Below are 18,798 nucleotides of genomic sequence, written 5' to 3'. Positions count from 1 at the left end.
TTCTAGAGCACAGGGATCTGTGTATTATGTGAACTAGGTAGCAGCAAAGGAATAATGTATTTCGATAGTTTGTTACTTAGAAGGATCCGATACCTAAGTTACAACAAACAAGCGTTAAGCACTAAGCTACGCTAGAATGACGTGCATGCTGTGGACGGTAAAAAGAAATCGGACCGGTATTTTGGCTGCCAGTACAAGTAGGCTGTAAATGTGTCACACTCACGCTAATCAAGTACACACAGGCAAAATATAAAACTCACGTGTGACTGTATAGTTTGGCGGCAGCAGCAGCGATACAAGAACCAACTTGATCCAGTGGATAAAGGAAGCTTGTTAGCGTGTTTGTTGAAACATATCGGTAACACTGCTTTCATACAATTCCACGCAAGAGAATCCTGTGCGCACAGGGCAGCCACAGTCTCGGTGAAAGCTTAAGGTTACACTGTACTCTTGCTATCATCAGCAGCATGTGTGCTGAGCTATATATAGATTACACCATGTAAGCATGTGCGGGGAGACACCGTACGGAGTTTGTATGTACAGGGCTATGCTTGCACTATAAAGTGTGCCAACGGGCAGTGATCTAGATCGTGTTGTGTGCACAGTGTATGCGGGGCAGCATGCTGTGTGTGGGTAGGCAGGGTGATTGTGAACAGTGTCTTGCTTGCACTTGTTTGTGTTGCAGTGTTCCGTGTGTACAAGGGGAGAGTTGTGTCCTGCTCAACAGCTGCTCGGGTTACAGGAACACAACTGGGGAGGAGGGGCTGCACTAACAACGAATACACAAAAAATAGCTCGAACCACAACGCTATAAAGCTCCACAAGGCCACACTAGCGTAAAAAGTGTGCACCAACACGAGATATCACAACAGACGCCCGCGCATGGGGACACACGCGACAGCGACACTCACACTCACACTCCCGAGCAGCCAGCACTAAATGTAAGACATACCCACTCCTCCTCAAACACTGGCAGCGGGAAGAGAGAGGAGAGTAGCCGGCCAGCAGATAGACTACACCCGGACGGCGGCCTGTGTATGAATGTTATAGCAGTTCCTGCGTTCTGGGTGCAGGTCGTTACCCTGACGTTCTGTGCGCGCTCCCGATACGAGTCCTTCTTGGGGAGGGGCGTTTATTTACTTGGTCGACGTGCGCGCTCGCGGGTCCCGCCCCTTCGCGTGCACGCGAGCTGCTGGGTGCGAGCAGAACTGGGCTTACTGTGGGGTTTCGTAAACAGGCGGGGTGATAGTAATGGGAGGGGGGAGCCCACATTATTGGTATTTCCCATAATGGGAGGGGGGAACCCAGATTATTGGTATTGTTGTAGTTATACGGAAAATACCACATCTCATGACCTCATTGTTTTTTGTATTTGAAAATATTCTATAATTACAAAAAAGGTTAACCCCTTCAATCCCAGGGGTTTTTGGTACCTCAAAGCCCGGAGCAATTTTGCCATTTTTGGGGTATGTCGGTTTCGCGATTATTCTCCTTTCCTGTGAATAGTGTACCCATATAAACTATATAATGTTTTTTCAAGGAGAGATAGAGCTTTCGTTTGATACCATAGTTGGATGATTAGCTGAAACTTTAGAATGAGAAATTTAGTAAAAACTAGCGAAGATTAGAAAAAAAAACTAATTTTTTTTTAAATTTTTCCTCTGAATCCTCACAAAATTAGGTAAAGTGATAGAAAATCCCCTCCAAGTTTTTTAATTCAGGTGTCCTGATTTCAGAAATACCTAATTTATATAGATTTTCCAGACTTTCCAAGCACCAGGGAGCATACTATAAGGCAGGGGTGGGCAATTAATTTTCCCATGGGGCCACATGAGAAATTGGAATGGTTTTAGAGGGCCAGACCTCTACAAACTACAAACTCCGAAGCCTTGTCCATTTTGTTAACTTATGTGCTGTTTAATAAAGTTATTCAAGCCTACGTCATTGGTAGAGGTGCTTGAATAAGTAAGGCCTGAATAACTATTAGCACAGCACAGAAGTGAACAAAATGAACAAGGCTTCGGAGTGCATACCGTATTTTTCGCTCTATAAGACGCACCTGCTGATAAGACGCACCTAGATTTTAGAGGAGAAAAAAAAGGAAAAAATATTTTGAGCTAAAAAATGGGCTAAAATATTTATTACAATAACTGAATAAGCTATGAACACAGTAAGACACACACAGACACAGTGAGACACACACAGACACAGTAAGACACACACAGACACAGTGAGACACACACAGACACAGTGAGACACACACAGACACAGTAAGACACACACAGACACAGTGAGACACACACAGACACAGTGAGACACACACAGACACAGTAAGACACACACAGACACAGTAAGACACACACAGACACAGTGAGACACACACACACACAGTAAGACACACACAGACACAGTGAGACACACACAGACACAGTAAGACACACACAGACACAGTAAGACACACACAGACACAGTGAGACACACACAGACACAGTAAGACACACACAGACACAGTGAGACACACACAGACACAGTAAGATACACACACACACACAGTAAGACACACACACACAAACACAGTAAGACACACACACACAGTAAGACCTCCCTCCCTAACCCCCCTTCTCAGTATCTCCCCTCTAACTCCCTAACCCCCCCTTCTCAGGATCTCCCCCCCCGCCCCGGTCACTTACCTTAAACTCCTGTGTTGGAAGCGTGAGGCGTTTGTCTCGGGTGCCGGCGCTTCACTGCTGATCGCCGGCGTCTGACGTCATATGCCGGCGCCCAGCGTAAAGCGCCGGCACCCGAGACAAACGCTTCCAACACAGGAGTTTAAGGTAAGTGACCGGGGCGGGGGGGGACACCGGACTCATTGGTGAGTCACCAGGACACTCTTTGCGGGCCGGTCCGAGCTATTCAGCGGGCCGGATGTGGCCCGCGGGCCGTGCTTTGCCCAGGTCTGCTATAAGGTGTACAATTTTGTATACTTTTTATGCCTATGGCTTAACAGGTTTGGGGGTTGTGAACGGGGGCAGGAGGGTTATACTGGCTAGATGTTATGCTAGGGAAATGGGAAGTAAGTTTTTTTAATATTTTTTTTATATATATTTTTTAATTTTTTTATATTTTTTTTATATATTTTTTTTAATTTTTTTACATTTTGTTTGTATTTTTTATATATTTTTTTAACACAGAAATGGTTAGAGGTCCTCTTAGGGACCTCATGAACATGCCAGTGATGTCACAAATGATTTTTTTTAGTATTATTTATATTATTATTTTAATGATTTATTTAATATTATTTTAATGAATACATTTTTTTTTTTTCAGCTTTTCTCTTTCAGGACGGGAGGGGGAGTGAGAGACATGGTTTCTCACTCCCCTCCCCGCGATCCCCCTGCACCGATCACACTGTGATCTCTATGCAGGTCCTCACAGACCTGCATAGAGATCGCAGCGTCTCTGTGCCTTATCGGAGGGCAGTCCTCGCGCGTTTGAAACTGCGCGATCGGGCAGTTTACAGTGTAACAGCTTACCGGCTTTCATGCCGGAAGCTGTTACAGGAGATCGGACAGCAGAAAGCCGGCAATGCCGGCTTCTGCTGTCAGTGGGGAGTCCAGGCTGTCGTTTGACAGCCTGGTCTCCCGTGCAGCGGCAGGGATGTGTCCCTGACGCTGCATGAAGGGCTGGACGTACCGGGACGTCCATATGGGATTCTTAATAGGCGTTTTTTAGACGTCCCGGTACGTCTATAGGGGAATGAAGGGGTTAAACAGGTAAAAATACCTGGTTACATACATTAGGTATTACTGCAGCTAGGGTATCTACATCAGCAATGTTTTCCAAGACGCATATCATTCTTACATATTGCTGACCAGCCCAGACAGAGAGCTGCCCTGCAGTATGGAGAATGTATAAACTCACTAATTGGTTCCCTTCAGTGAGTTTATACATTCCACATACTGCAGGGCAGCACTTTACCTGTGCTGTCAACAGTATCAAAAACTATGTGGTCACCCTAACTGTAGCGCAGAAACAAAAGGCATCATCAGTACAATCATATAAGAGTGCTGCGACGCGGCGCGGGGTAATTCACGTACAGTGCCGATTATCAGGAAGCATCATACCAGTACAATTCCAGTCATGGCGCATATGGTTTAGTGCATTGGAAACAGAGCTGGGGAAATGGGGAGGTGTTGTGACTGGGGTGGGTGAGGGGAGTGGGCTCCGGGCGAGGTGGGGGAAAAAACAAAGGCTGTTGAGGAGGATGGGTGAGGAGGGGAGTGGGACTCGTCCTCTTCCTCTAGACTGTCCATAAGTAGTCCCTCAGCAGGCTGTGGATAAACCGGCGGCAGTCACAGACTGTCACCTTCTCCCTCCTCAACACCTGACTGTCAGAATATACACATATGCTCTACCCTCAGAAGTGCTTGCCCATAAACACATGTCTACCCCCCCACACACACACACTCACCCTTACACATAGGCATGGACACTCTCTCACAATTTCTCACCAGTCTCATTATCTCCTCCCTTTCTCCCCACCTTTTTTGTTACCTCCTTTCTCTTTCTTTCCTCTTCTCTTTGATCCTCCTAAATTCGTATAATCACTTCCATTTCTCAGCTCTCTCATTTATCTTCCCACCTCTTTTCTCTTTATTGTTCCCCTTTTTGGTTCTCTCTTCATTTCTTCTCTTCTTTTTGCTCCTCCTTCACATTCTGTTTTCCTTTCTATCGCTCTTTTTTTTTCTCCCCTTTCCCCTCTTTGTTCTGTTTATGTCCCCGTCGTTTCTCTTTACCTCACCATTGTTTTCCCTATCTCTCCTTTTTCTGTTTATCAGCTCTAATTTTTTGTCTTCACTTTCATCTCTTTCTCGTCATCGCTTCTCCTTATTTCTTCCTTTTATCGCTCCTCTTTCTCGAGCCTCCTCTTTTGATCCCCTTCTCAATATTTCTCCTCTTTCATTTCTCTCTTTATTCCTCTTTTCTTTTTATCTCTTTGTTTTACTGAGCTTCCCACAAATTTTCTTTGTCGTGCCCCTCTTTCTCTCTCCCCCGCCCCTTTATGCTGTTCCCACAGCAATCTCGTAGTGCTGCCACCACTGCACTGAAAACAAGGTTTACAATTATCACTTTTGTTTGCCCCTATATCCGCTTTATCCATGGATCCCTTTAGGGCAAATATCCCCTGCACTAGACAGCCTTCCAACAAAGTCCAGGAGAGAGGTGCAATAGCCAGATCACCGCTCATGGGGAGCTGTTTTGTCCTTAATGGGACTCGTCAGCATGAGGTTAGAAACTGGCTATAAGCAACATGCCACTATCCAACCTTTATTCCGTATTTTTAATCTACATTTATAGTAGTAGAGAAAGGTAAGTGCAGTCACCCTGGTAATACCCTGTATACAGTGTTGAAGGTCTGGGACAGGTGTCTTTACTCCTCCTGTGATGCCACCTGACAGGAATCATTCTGCTAAGTAACGAAAGAACATCTCTGTTTCTGTTAGAGGTCACCTATTTCTTATTATATATGAAGCCTCTTCATCCTGTTTGGGCCCCTGTAGAGCATTTGTATGAGAAATGACTGTGTGGCAAGAACAGGGCACTGCTGGGTTCATGAAGTCCTATGGGGGCGGGGCACTGGGGAAATTCATATTAATTCAAAATCATTAATGGCTTATAACCAAGAATTGACCATCATCAAAGTTTTAAAAGAAAATCCAGGTACGTTGGATGGAACCCAGCAGGCCTTTGTAAAGCTGTTGAGGGGTAGATTATACTTCAAATTGTTGTCAGTGCCTTTATAGAGAAACAAAGTAATTATGGTTAAAAATTCCTACTTAATCTACAGCATATTCGCTACTACTCTTACCAAAATTAAAGGTTCATGACATGTGCAATATTTGTATGAATTAAATATAGAAAGATCTGTTCTTTAGGGGCCAACTTTTCAGGAATTATTTTTAACCATGTTTCTCTGTCTCTTTTTCCCCCATGTTGGGATATTCAAGGTGTATGTTTTATTGGTTACAACCACCCTAAAGACAATGAGACTCTGCCCGTCACTGATGAGGCCCTCATACAGAGACTCCAAGAGTACGAGGAGAACCTCAAAACTGTCTCATTGCTGGAGAAGCAAATGACCAGCAATGGGACCCTGCATGAGTCATTTACACTGTGGATTACAGCATCAGTGTTTTTATTACAGTTGTTTCAAATATCGATAATAGTTTTTATCAATGAACATTCAAACAAAGAACATTTTGGGAGACCTTCCAAACAAAACCACCTTGGCAGCATTATATGACTTGTGTGTCCCTGATGCTGCCCGGCGTGGGTGTTGGGAGTACATATAAAAATTAGAGAGTAACTGGACCTTTAGAATATTATTTGATCTTCCAGTTTGCCCCACTAAACGTATTTAGTTGTGGAGAAAGACCTTTACAAAAACACTATGACAATGTTCTACAAAATGCTGATGAGGACCATCTGGTCTTCTCTTTTTTTTCTTATATATAGAACATTAATCTTACAAATTCTACATCTTTTACATAAGCCCGAGACTTTTATTTATTTTTGACAATGTGCAATGGCTATGAAAAAACCAAAACATTGACTCAAAAACTGGTTACAGTTAAAAGCAGATAAGTTATTAGTGCAGTAAAAAAAAAAAAAGGTGATGATTAAGAAAGTAATATTTTATGTAATTTTATTAAAAACTGTAAAATTGTCACACATAAAAAAAAGTAGCAATTTCAATTTCAATCGCCTGAGGGCTGCTCAACATGAACTGCAAACAAGATGACAGCATGAGTAGCAGAAGAAAAGAAATCCTAAAAAAAGTGAGCAAGTATTTCATCCATTACCTTGCTTTGTGTCTTTGCAATCACGAAGTAGCCAGCATCTGCCCATGCAGAGATATGTGAACGGTGTCTACATCGGAAGGCTGAGGTTAAATCTTATCAAATGGTTCGTGTAGCAAGAATGGATGTTAAGAGAATCCGATGTGTGCTACAATATGAAAATTAAAGGCAACAAATCATATTCACATTTTATTCCGTGATGTTCAGGCACTTCCCGGACACTGATGGCACCAGTGCAGAACAGTTTCAAATAATTTATAGTACAATCAATCACATACGCAGTACAAGAACACACTGTTGATATCTTCATTTTTAGTTGATTATATTAAAAAAAGGCTATAAAAATGCTAAAAACATGTTGGATTACAAAGTTTGAGGGCACCAGCTTTTATATTCTTTAAAATTCAAGTAAATACTGAAACTTGATAAAGGTAGTCCAACAATCCATTGTGTCAGAGTCAAAAAATGTACTGGTTGATTCCAACACACAACCGTGTGTAGACTTTACGGAGCAGGGGTGTGGTTGTGCAAAGTTTAAAGAAAGTCAGTTTGTATTCTTTCCTATCTGTTTCATTTATGCCTTCTAAAACCCATGCATGCCTCAAAGAGGAAATAGAAGACTTCGGTTTACTGGGGGCACCTCTTCCATAGATCCTTCACATGGACCAGGTGGCGCACATGGACCAGGTGGATGACGGAATGAAATTCTTCTGAACAGGTAATATCACATTGGATACTTCTGAAGGAAACGACTAAAGGCGTGATAGATTGCTTGCCTAAAACAAAAAAAATGAAAAAAATAGTGTGAATATTAGCGTGACCAGCCTGATGAAATATTCAACACTTCTGTTTAGTTTTCTGAAATGCCCCCCCCCCCCCATTTTATATACTACGAACCAAATCCACCCTAAAAGTTAGTATAAAAATATAAAACGTAATGTATATGATGTGTGCATGGTCCTTTTACATTTTTTGTGTAGTCCATTTTTACAAATGCATGCATCCTCCCAAATGCACTTGCAGCCTTCCTCAACCCTCAGGAGATGCATTTGGCAGAACGAATCTCTCTGCACACGATGTACTCGCCTACATTATACATGTTATTTTATGATCCAGTTCCAAATCTAGAATATCAAAATTACTGGCACTATTTCATGTTTAAATGTATCTCTGCTTTTCTGTGGAATACAGAGAACTGGATTAAAAGTTGCATACTTAAGTAGTTTTCATAGCCCTAGACTGGACACTGAAAAGTTTGCGGCCCTACAAAGGGCTTTGCCCACACTGACTTGGACGTCACATGCCACCTACCCTTGCAGGCAGTGCAGTGACATCATGGGACATTCCACACAAGATCCCATCTCCTTCATGTTTTCCATGCATCTCCTGCCATCAGTCCCTAACAAACAGGGCTTTGAGTGTGTGTGTGCATTTATGTAGCAGAATGATGTAAGCACATACCTGAAGAGCCCTTGCTTGAAGAGGTAGGCACTGACATGGCCTCCATCCAGATATCGTATCTCACACCCAGGCCAGATCTCTTGAAGGCTTCGTACCCCAACCCGTGGGACATAGGCATCCTCTTTGGCTTGAACAACTATGATTAGACTTGGATCAACTGGAACTACAGAAGCAATTTGAAAATCGAAGTCTGTTTAATATAAAACTGACTGAGCTTTTACAGGATATTTTGGTCTAGGTTCACCAGCGCTGATGAGCGTCAATGACCTGAATTAAGAAACATACAATTGTTTGAGCAATCATATGAGCGTTGCCCGCCACACCTGTTTCGGTCTTGTTTATCCATTGTACAGTGCTGTGGAATATGATGGCACTATATGAAATACTAATAGTGTAATCTTGCAAGGGTCTCCAGAGATATATAAAAGTATAAAAAAGTCAAGATAGTATCTGGAGTTTGTTACTCTTTTAATGGATCGCCCCGACAACCCCATAATCTACACACAAGCTCATATGGATTGAAAAACAGCAAGGAATGCTGGTCTTTGCCCCTGTGCACAAAGCAAGGTCCATAAAGACATGGACACGAACCTTAACCCGATTTTAGACCTTTGGGATTAAATGGAACGTAAGCCATGCCTTCTTGCCCAACATTAGTGTCCATAATCAAACGCCCTCTTTTGGCTGAACAGGCACAAATTTCCACAGACACACTCCAAAATCTTAAGGATAGCCTTTCTAGAAGAGTGGAGGCTATTATGATGGAGGAGGGTTGTCCATATCAATGCCCTATTCGGAACAGGTTGGCCAACAAGCTCATATAGGTGTGACGGTCAGGTGTTCACATACTTTTGGTCATGCACTAATATTTAATAAAAAATTTAATGAACATTAAAATTAATAGGTCATATAGTGTTCTCCATGCTCATGTTTATTAGTTTCCAAAAACAGGATTATTTTGAATAGAAGATTCATACGTAGATGCTTACCTGAGAAGTTGGCAACATGTGTACATTCATCCATGACCCCTTTCATGAAAAGAAGAGACTCCCTTTGCAGTGCTTTGGTTCTCCTGTTCTCTTCTCTCTGTAAGTTTCTTTTGCCCACTCCGCCTGCCAAGCTGTCATTTCCACCAGCCATCGTGCGTTCTGCATAGGGCACCTTAGAATCCTGCTGGAACAAAAGCCTGTCGCCATCGTTGTTGGCCTGGAAAGGCTGCACGGAGTGCGCAGGCAGTGGATCTCTGGTGCTGTTAAGGCGGAAAATGTTGGAAGCAAGTTTTAGGTGGGACAGGCTGTCAGCACTTCCTGCGAAATTCTTCACAAAATCCTGTCCCATTTTAAAGGAATCTGTCTAAAAAGAAAAAAAAAGGTTGGGAAGACACTGTTTGAACTAGAAACGTATTGAGAATGAACAATAATGTTCCCTTTAAGTATAACTTAATTTTTAGAATAAATTATAAAGAATCCTCCATATGCATTTGCCCCTTTCTGCTTTGAGTATCCTAGTGGTGAGAAGTGTCAGATCACAGAGGAGGCACCATATTAAAGTACTGAAATTTACAATCTTTGTTCAAGAGGCTGTCTGGGACACTGGGGTGCTCCTTTAAAATAATTATACCGTCAGTGCAGTGTAAAAGTGCCAAATAGGTGTGGAAACGCCGTAAAGTAAGAATGCTTTCGAAAACAGACATGTTAATTATTTTTATCTTAACAAAATGCATACTGAGTGAACAGAACAACAACGTTTTCCTTCAAAACTGCATAAATTCTTCTAGGTACAGTCAGGGATTTTGTAGATTTAGGTGTATGATTAAATATTTATACCAAACAGGTGCTAATCATCATAAATTTAATGTGTAGGATGAAACACAATCATTAACCGAAACAGAAACAGGTGTATAGGAGGAATAAAATTGGCTGGGGAACAGTCAAACTCACTAAGAAGTGGAGGTTGAACGAATACACCATGGCAAAATAGCACAGCAACAAGACACATGGTAGTTATGCTGCATCAGCAATGTCTCTCCTGGCAAAAATGTCAAGACAGACAGGGACTTCAAAATGTTCTGTCCAAGCTCTTCTGAAGAAGCACAAAAAAAACGGGCAATGTTGAGGACCATAGATGCAGCGCTCGGCCAATAAAACAGATAAGAGACACGTCTCTTATCTGAAGATGCCCATGAGCTTAGCACTTGCGGAAAATCGTGGGGCCATGGTAAACTGGTAAACCCATTAATTGTCTGGTCAGATGTGGTCTTCATGGAAGACTTGCAGCCAAAAAGCCATACCTTCGTGAAAAGAAGGCCAAGTGACTCAACTGTACACGAACACAGGAACTGGGGTGCAGAAAAATGGCAGCAGATGCTCTGGACTGATGAATTCAAATTTGAAACACTTGGCCGTAGCAGAGACAATTTGTTCGCTGAAGGCTGGAGAGCAGTCATGAGTGTTTGGAGGCAACAGTGAAGAGTGGTAGAACTTCCTTGCAAGTTTGGGCTGCATTTCTGAAAATGGAGTTGGGGATTTGGTCAGAGTTAATGATCTCCTCAATATCGAGAAGTACAGGGAGATACTTATCCATCATCCAGTACCATCAGGGAGGCATCTTATTGACCCCAAATGTATTCTACAGCATGATGACGACCCCAAACATACAGCCAAAGCCACTAAGAACTATCTTCAGCGTAAAGAAGAATTGTGTGTCCTGGAAGTGATGGTATGGCCCCCACAGAACCCTGATCTCAGTCTGAGATTACATGAAGAAAGTGACACAGCAGAGGCTGCCTAAAGCCACAGAAGAACAGTGGTTAGTTCTCCTACCGAGTTCCTTAAAAAAAACAGTTTAAAGGGAAAGAACTGGCTCACCAAATATTGATTTGATTTAGTTTTGTCTTTTGTTCACTCACTTTATTTTAATCAGTTAATTTGTCTATTTTGGAAAGCATTCTTACTTTACAGCATTTTTCCTCCTGCCTAAAACATCTGCACAGCACCGTACATCCCATACACAAAATACAAAACAAACCAAAATGTGACACTTGTAACAAATACAAGTCACCTTCTTGTAGCGTCAGCCTTCCTAATCTCGTTCTTGTAGCCCAACCTCTTTCCAGTCATTTAGAAGTGTGGTATGCCGCTATACCCAATACAGGTTTCACAGGCTTGTATGGGTTTTACTTGACTCAAATGCCACATCTATGTGGTTTACTCAGTAAAGTTCAGAACAAACTATACTCTTATTCACCCAAGAAGATTTACAGAAACCATATTACGGTACAAATAAGACAGAAGTTATTTGCCAAATCACTTCTGAAAGGACGGTGCTTGGGTCATTATGCATAATGGGATATACTTACCCCACAGTACTCGAGTAGGTGTACAAGTTCTTCCTCGTAGACTGTCTGCGTTGAATACTGTTTCTCCAGCTCTGTCCAATTAACAGCTTTACTTAGAACTCCCTATAAAATAAACAAGGAATGAGTCAGTAGGAATAGATATTAGAATTAGTGTGTCCATTTTTTTTTCATGTTTACTTAGGACATGTATTAATGTGCAAACAGGGAAAAGAAAAAATATTGCAGCATGCTCACACTGTTTGGTAGGCCTCATATTATACATTTGTATTATTTGAGCCTGAGACTAGCTTAGCGCACCGACATTTTTTCTTTTCCCTGTTTGCACATATTTGAGGTTGTTGGCTCCTCATCAGTCTGGTTGCAGCTTGCTGTTCAGGGGTTAAATGGGAGGAGGTTTAATTGCACCTCCCCCAACACATTAATCTGGTTTTGGTAGCAGTATAAACTGCTTTGTGTGCCCACTATGTAGGAGGTGAGAGCAGGTTCTCACCCTATTGAGAGTGTGCCTTGACGTGGCGGGTGAGCTTAATTATGCTTTGGCCAATTCATATAACCAAAACCTCTCATTTATATTATGTTTATATATTTGTTGCCAACTTTATTAGGGTGAGAAGCGCAGACAGTATTTTGTTTATTGTATACATGTATTAATGTGCACTGCCGGACTGTAGGGCTGCAACAACTAATCGATTACTAATCACCTATTCTACAAGTTTAGTAACAATGGGTGGAGACACTATTTCCGCTGCGAATGTAAAAACTTAAAAAGATAATATCCATTCTACATTAAGGACTTAAGCAAGTTGAAATGTATATGTATATATATTGTGACAAACCCTATAGCATGAGGGCCATACATGTCACTTTTAGGGGTCCTAAGCACAGTCGTCTAGGGCAATCAGAGCCAGGAATAGCAGCTTTGAACAAAACAGCACTATTTTACCCGCTTAAACCCCAAAAACCAAATCACAAAAATAAAACCTAGATCCCAATTGGAGCCCTCTCTAACTTAACTATGCTGGTCCAGACTGACCAGCCTAATCACCCACTACCTCAACCTCCCAGCCAGACCCAGCTACGCCAGGCTCTGGAAAACCTCCCCCAGACAGCACACAAAATGTCCAGGCAGGTATTGCCTCACTTGGCTCAGGGATTGTCTTCTTCAGGGCCGCTCCTTGCCCTGGGAGCACAGGAAACTTCCTCTTCCCCCAACAGTCTTTCTGAGTATCAAGCTCCAGGGGTTTTTCATGCCCAGCACCTGTGCCTAATGGCGGCCCCATAGGAATTGGCCCACCCTGCTCTCCAATTGCTCCACCCCAGGGACCCATATTTACATTCTGGATAGCACCTGTACCCAAATGCCACACTAAGCAACTCCCTGGGGTTTACACTGTCACAATAATATATATATATATATATATATATATATACACACACATATATATATATATACACACACACACATACCTCAATACTCAAAACGGTGACATGCATTCAACAGAACAGTTACATGTACTTTATGTATGTTCAATTACCGTTGTGAAGACTCCAGAGGCTGTCGACCAGGAAAGGCAAGGAACCAATGGAATTGGCTTAGGCCAGTTTGTCACTGCTAATGAAGCCATCTATGCAAAAAGACAGTTTAAATGTAGATTAAGAACTGAAATAAACCAGGGCTTTCAAATATCTCTTGGTGTAAGAGATTAGAACACCAGCAATAGCACATTAACTCAGTCTTGTGAGTATAGCCTGTAAGTGCCACTATATTCCTTTTGTATGTACCGACTCAAGTTTGAATTTAATATACATTCTTGTATTAATGCCGATAAATAAAACATTATTTAATGTAATGCAGTATATTGAGATGAACTGGAATCCAGAAGACTGTCAATACTTGTTATGACTTACATGGCCTCCCATTGAAATGCCAGTCATCCCCAGAGGTCCATATCCTTCCCTCTCCAGCCAGTGTAACAGGGCAGCAGATTCCAACACAAGCGCTGCTCCCATTACAAACAGGTCAGATACATTCTTTAACGATGATCTCCTTTACAAACGGGAAAATAAAATATCGGCAATATCCACACCAGAAGATTTACAGCTTTCCTTTACACAGCATGAGGGCGGCAGCACTTAACACACAAATGTATCCTAAACATAAAGATAGCCAGTAGTGACGCTATTATAAACTCTAAACTTAACACCAGTTCTGAGAAAACTATGCATTTACTTCAGACAGCCTTTATACCTTTTAATACTACATGACTACCGCCATCTTAGGGTCTCAGTGCCACTGGATGTAGAAGAGTATTCCCCCCCCCGTGTCTCCTCATTAGGAGTCCTCCCATGCTTTGATGTGTCAGCCCAGCATCACATCGACCCCAGAATTTCTTCATTACAGCGCACAAAATCCTTACTTTAGGTGCGATTTCCCCAAACATACTAACAAAGAGTAGACAGCCAACATCATATACCCTACGCAAAACAAACATTTTCATACTTACAGTTGGTCCTTCGGTTTTCTATAGCCATGTAAAAAAAATATGAGAAGTTAAGGAACAGCAAATATATATAGACACGCATGCTTATTTTTAGTGAGAACATTTCTTTTCCCAAATATAAAAATAGCCCGGCCAGGAGTGAGAGCTCTGTAATCAGCATTGGATCCCTGTATGAAGGTCACGATGGTTGTTTTGTAGCAAGGCCTGATCATACATATCTTTGGTCTGCCAGAGGACTTTACATTTCCTTAAAATGTGATTAATATTATATATATTGCATCTCTATTATCTCGGTAGGTAGGATTTTTACAACGGAAAAGGATATAATACGGATTTTCCAACAAGAGGGATGCCATACCAGCCTCTTTGAGCATGGGACGTGCCATTAACGTTCTTCTCCGCCAGAAATACTAATCGAGGGGTGAAAGAGACAGGTTAAATGCTAAAACGCAAATCTTAGGAAACCTACATGAGCAGTACACAAAGAGATTATACAAATAAAATATAACATTGATCAAACAATGATAACATGGAGCCAAGCAATGCCCAATAACCGAACAGAAAATGCTTTAAAAGAAGGTACTTCTCCGTTTCATTGTCATAAGTACAGTGAAGTACCCCCAGGTTCTCTGAGCAGTGTGCACATGTGAAGCCCCTCTTTTGCTCAACCTATATGCCAGGTACTGCAATGTTTACCGGCAATAAGCATGCATGGACATCGAAAGCTCCTCGACGACACGTGTAGCGGCTCGCATTGTATTCAGAGCTCCCTAATAAACTTCCACTGCAGAAAGAGCACGGCTGGTCCTTTATAATGTATGGCTAAATGAGTGAGAGTTGTTTAGCCACCCTGCCCATTTAATTATGCATTATGCAGGGCCAGTTTGGCCCTTCTTGCTGGAGAAACCTGCCTGTCCTTTACGATCATTAGTGTAGCGAGAGCTGAAACCACAACTCCCTGGCAAACTGTACATTTAGTGAAGAGAATACTAATATCTATCTTTTATTCTTCTTAATAGTAATTAAATCCTCACACAGAAGTGTAACATTAGATTATACCTAAAGTATACATAAGGTCTACAAAACTGCATGTGCGTGATATATATACCGTATTGGCTCGAATATAGGCCGCACTTTTTTCCCCCCACTTTAAGTCTTTATTCCCCTATATTCGGGGTCTAGTCAGTTGGGTGCCGGGCAGGCAGCGGGGTTTGGATACAGATCCCTCGCAGCGGTGCAGAGGACCTGCATCCTACTCCCCGATACGCTCAGACAGCCTCCCCTGCCAGCACTTCCCACGGGGGGGTGGGGGGGGGGGGGTGCCGGCACGGGAGGTTGTCTAAGCGCATCGTGCGGATGGTCACCGGCTGCGGAGGTTGTTTACCCACATCGCCACAGCCGGTGACCGTCCCCACGATGCGTTTTACCTCTGCCCCCAACACTTACCAGAGCAGACTCCCGGGTGTCTTGCGGGGCCGGCGGGGGGACACCTACGCAATACGCGTATACAACTTCCGGTGACGGCACATCCGCTGAGTCCCGGCACCGGAAGTTGTATACGCGTATTGCGTAGATGTCCCCCGCAAGACAACCGGGAGTCTGCTCTGGTAAGTCGGGGGGGGGGGGGGGGCAGTGGCAGCATATCTCGGGGGGGGGAGGACAGTGGCAGCATATCTCAGGGGGGAGCAGGACAGTGGCAGCATGTTTTTTTGGTGCTTTTTTAAAGAAAAAAACGTTTTCTTTAAAAAAAGCACCAAACTTTTAGGGTGCGGCCTATATATATATATATATATATATATATATATATATATATATATATATATATATATATATATAAAATCACACACATATATACACACACCTTGTACCAGTGACTTAGCTAAATCAAAATAATATTTTTAGCTATTTTAACTGCATAGCCACCTGCATGCGTGTCTTCTTGGCTGCCGTGTAATTGGGATAACATGCCAGTAGTTCCAGAATAATTCTAGCCCCCGCTCCCCCCCGCAGTGAATATCCCTGCTGAGATAAGTACCAGGAATACTTAAGCCCATGTTGGTGTGTGTATCATAGCACATGCTGTAAAGGCAAACATTAAAAATCATGTTCCGATTAGGCCTGTATTTGTAGAATCGTTAGGGGAAGTCACAGCAGTCATTTGCACCTACACTGCCACCACCTACAAGGCACTAACTGGCTTAATAAGAATGTTGCTCGGTTTCCAGCTAATGTAAACATAACGTATACACGAGTATTGAGTCCCCTCTGAGTGAGGGCATAAATCCTCTCCGGTAGGACTATCTATGCCAGATACTCAAGAGTTATCCCAAGCTAAAAATCAAACTTTCCAAAATGTTATATATAACCTTCACGTATGAACACATGCAACGTACCAGCATGATGAAAACGATCCCACACGTCAATACTAAGTCAAGCTTTGGCAAAAACATATGTATGCCTTTGAGTACTTTCTATTCTTTCATGTCACACTCACATGGTCACCTGTGCCAGCCAGATGGATACAGACAGGTCTGTATTTGCTCTTCCATTCTTTAGGGACTATAAACTGGAATCTATCAAATGGGGGGAAAAGTACATAAAAGGTAACTGAAAAAGGGTTGTAGGGTAATCCTGGAAAGAAGGAAAGAAATCATGGGAAACAAGCAACTGTAACTCATGCATTGGCTCAGAAACCGCACAATGATACGAGTACAGGAAAGGAAGTTTTAAGATAAAAATGCTGTATTCCATTGCCGCCATGTCTGTGTAAGGCTGTGTCTCACCGTGCCAGAACGGTTTCCGAAGGCATGACATCCGCTACATGGTGAACCAGTGGAGATGTAAAGTGCCCGTCAAGGATCTTGCAGTCCGTTTGCTCTTCAATCTGGAAGAAAAGAATGGGTTCGGTGAAGTAATTATGATCATTGTGCAAAGGCAACATTTTTAGTGAGGATGCTTCTGTATATGAGAGGAAGAGGATGGCATTAAATAGTTTACATGGTAGGTCATCATCACTTCAATGTATTTATATGATCTAATATATTAATATAAAAACCAAAAACACACATACAGATGCTGTCGGAGGAAGCATACCTTGTCAATATGTACAGGGTAGTCCTTTGGCACAAGGTGCTGACATTTTTCTCTGTTTCCAATAACCTTCCGAAATTCAAAAAGTCTAGAAAGAAAAAAAAGAAAAAAAAAAGTGGGGAGGGAAGATCTGAGTAACTACACAATCGCTGAAGTATGGAAGTATTTTAAGTTATGATTTTGATGACTTAAGTCAAGTATATTTAAAATATACACAGATCACTACCCTGCCCAACAAAGGCATCTGAAAATCTGTGAGTTTACTGGAAAGTTGACACATTACAGTCCAGTGCAGTCAGGTTACAAGGGCCCAGCACCAGTAAAGCTTCCCCCCACCCCCACCCCCGTCAAATGCATTGTTAGCGTGGTGGCTTTCAGCAAACGTGAATGAAGTGTAATGCATTTGAAATACACAAATATATCTATCTAGTCTATCAGGGATTGTGTAACCTACCTTTTTAGGTCCTCAGGCTTTCCCCATCCTCGGATGAAAAACTTTGTGAGGAGCAGCCGCCGGTAGAGAACATCCAGCTTGCTCAAGCCCATTGGAAGATGTCACATCTGTGCAAGGAGAAGCCATGTTTTTGGCTGCAAATTGTACTGAATGTACAAATAAACATACGAAAATGGTTCTGTTCCCCATATTTTAAGGTTATGCTCTCACATCCCACTAATCCTCGTTCCAAACCAATATATGAGATGCCTTCATTGTGCTGGCATTCTAAAAACTCCCTATTGTCCTATATAATAATACTTTTCTTACGGGGGGAGAAGCAGATCACATAGCAACTGTCAACCTACACATTTCTAAACGTATTCATTAAACGTAACCATAGTTTGTGCTTTTTGTTTTGTGGCAGATAGTGGCAAACTCGCATGACAATTAACACCACCAAAAGTGAAGAGAAAACACCCCCCCCCCACAAATCACGTAAATTTCTAGAACAGGGGGACAAACACATTTCACAGTTGTAGATTGTTAATATGTTACTCTTATTATAACTCGCATGTTTGGGTAACAAATTCACACAAATTTAGGATGTAGCAAAGTGACTTCGAGAGGGTATTTCAAAGGCTTTTTTTTTTTTTTTTTTTTACACAACAAGGTGAGCTTTATTCAAACAATAAGGAATTACTAGAAGAGACCAGCACGGTGCATGCAATACATTCAGCCCACATGATCTAAAGCCTGGTATATAGCATTATTTGTGAAATGTGCTGATGAGGGGGAGAAATGCCGGTTCACAGACTATGGGCTGCATATAAGACAATAGCAGCTCTTTTTTTTTTTTTTTTTTGGAAATTGAATTTCATTATACATTATTCCGTCCACAGTTTGTAAAAAATAACAGAAAGAATGTCTTGGAAGCCATGCCGTGATATTTCACCTATTAGATCTGTAACCACCTTGACTCTTCACCCACTTTGCCGTCTCCTCCCCCTGAGCACTCTGTGATACAGTCCACAAAGGCTTATACATTACGCTACTTACCAGGCCCTAACCGGTGCGAAGAGGACAAACACAGCA

General features: G+C 42.2%; 1 protein-coding gene across 2 annotated transcripts; it reads right to left on the bottom strand.

Annotated features, from left to right (window-relative positions):
- Positions 1-7,584: 7,584 nt before the first annotated feature.
- LOC149289390 (cardiolipin-specific deacylase, mitochondrial-like) lies at positions 7,585-17,816 on the bottom strand. Of its 2 annotated transcripts, none has more exons than XM_089490762.1 (12): positions 17,725-17,816; positions 17,274-17,358; positions 16,880-17,064; positions 16,675-16,753; positions 14,506-14,590; positions 14,184-14,211; positions 13,588-13,726; positions 13,215-13,304; positions 11,680-11,781; positions 9,311-9,674; positions 8,322-8,484; positions 7,585-7,636 (listed from the first exon to the last, which is right to left on the bottom strand). In XM_089490762.1, the coding sequence occupies exons 5-12, from the start codon at positions 14,564-14,566 to the stop codon at positions 7,585-7,587; spliced, it is 999 nt and encodes a 332-aa protein (XP_089346888.1). In that variant the 5' UTR covers positions 14,567-14,590; positions 16,675-16,753; positions 16,880-17,064; positions 17,274-17,358; positions 17,725-17,816. The 2 variants fall into 2 exon arrangements, with proteins under 2 accessions (XP_089346888.1, XP_089346889.1); XM_089490763.1 differs by having other exon boundaries at positions 16,964-17,064.
- Between the last annotated feature and the right edge of the window lie 982 nt (positions 17,817-18,798).

This window comes from Sceloporus occidentalis, unplaced genomic scaffold (genome assembly GCF_023333645.1).
Source record: "Sceloporus occidentalis isolate IW3139 unplaced genomic scaffold, rSceOcc1.0.p SCAF_46, whole genome shotgun sequence".
Classification (NCBI taxonomy): Eukaryota; Metazoa; Chordata; class Lepidosauria; order Squamata; family Phrynosomatidae; genus Sceloporus; species Sceloporus occidentalis.
The sequence above is the reverse complement of the archived record's forward strand: the minus strand, read 5'-3'. Positions and strand labels throughout refer to the sequence as shown.

Coding starts and splice junctions, on each gene's coding strand:
- LOC149289390 (XM_089490763.1), bottom strand. CDS start 17,816: ATGGGCTTGAGCAAGCTGGATGTTCTCTACCGGCGGCTGCTCCTCACA. Junction 17,065..17,273: donor ACCCTGTACATATTGACAAG/GTATGCTTCCTC, acceptor CTTTTCTTCCAG/ATTGAAGAGCAAACGGACTG. Junction 9,675..11,679: donor ACCTACTCGAGTACTGTGGG/GTAAGTATATCC, acceptor TTTTCTTTTTAG/ACAGATTCCTTTAAAATGGG.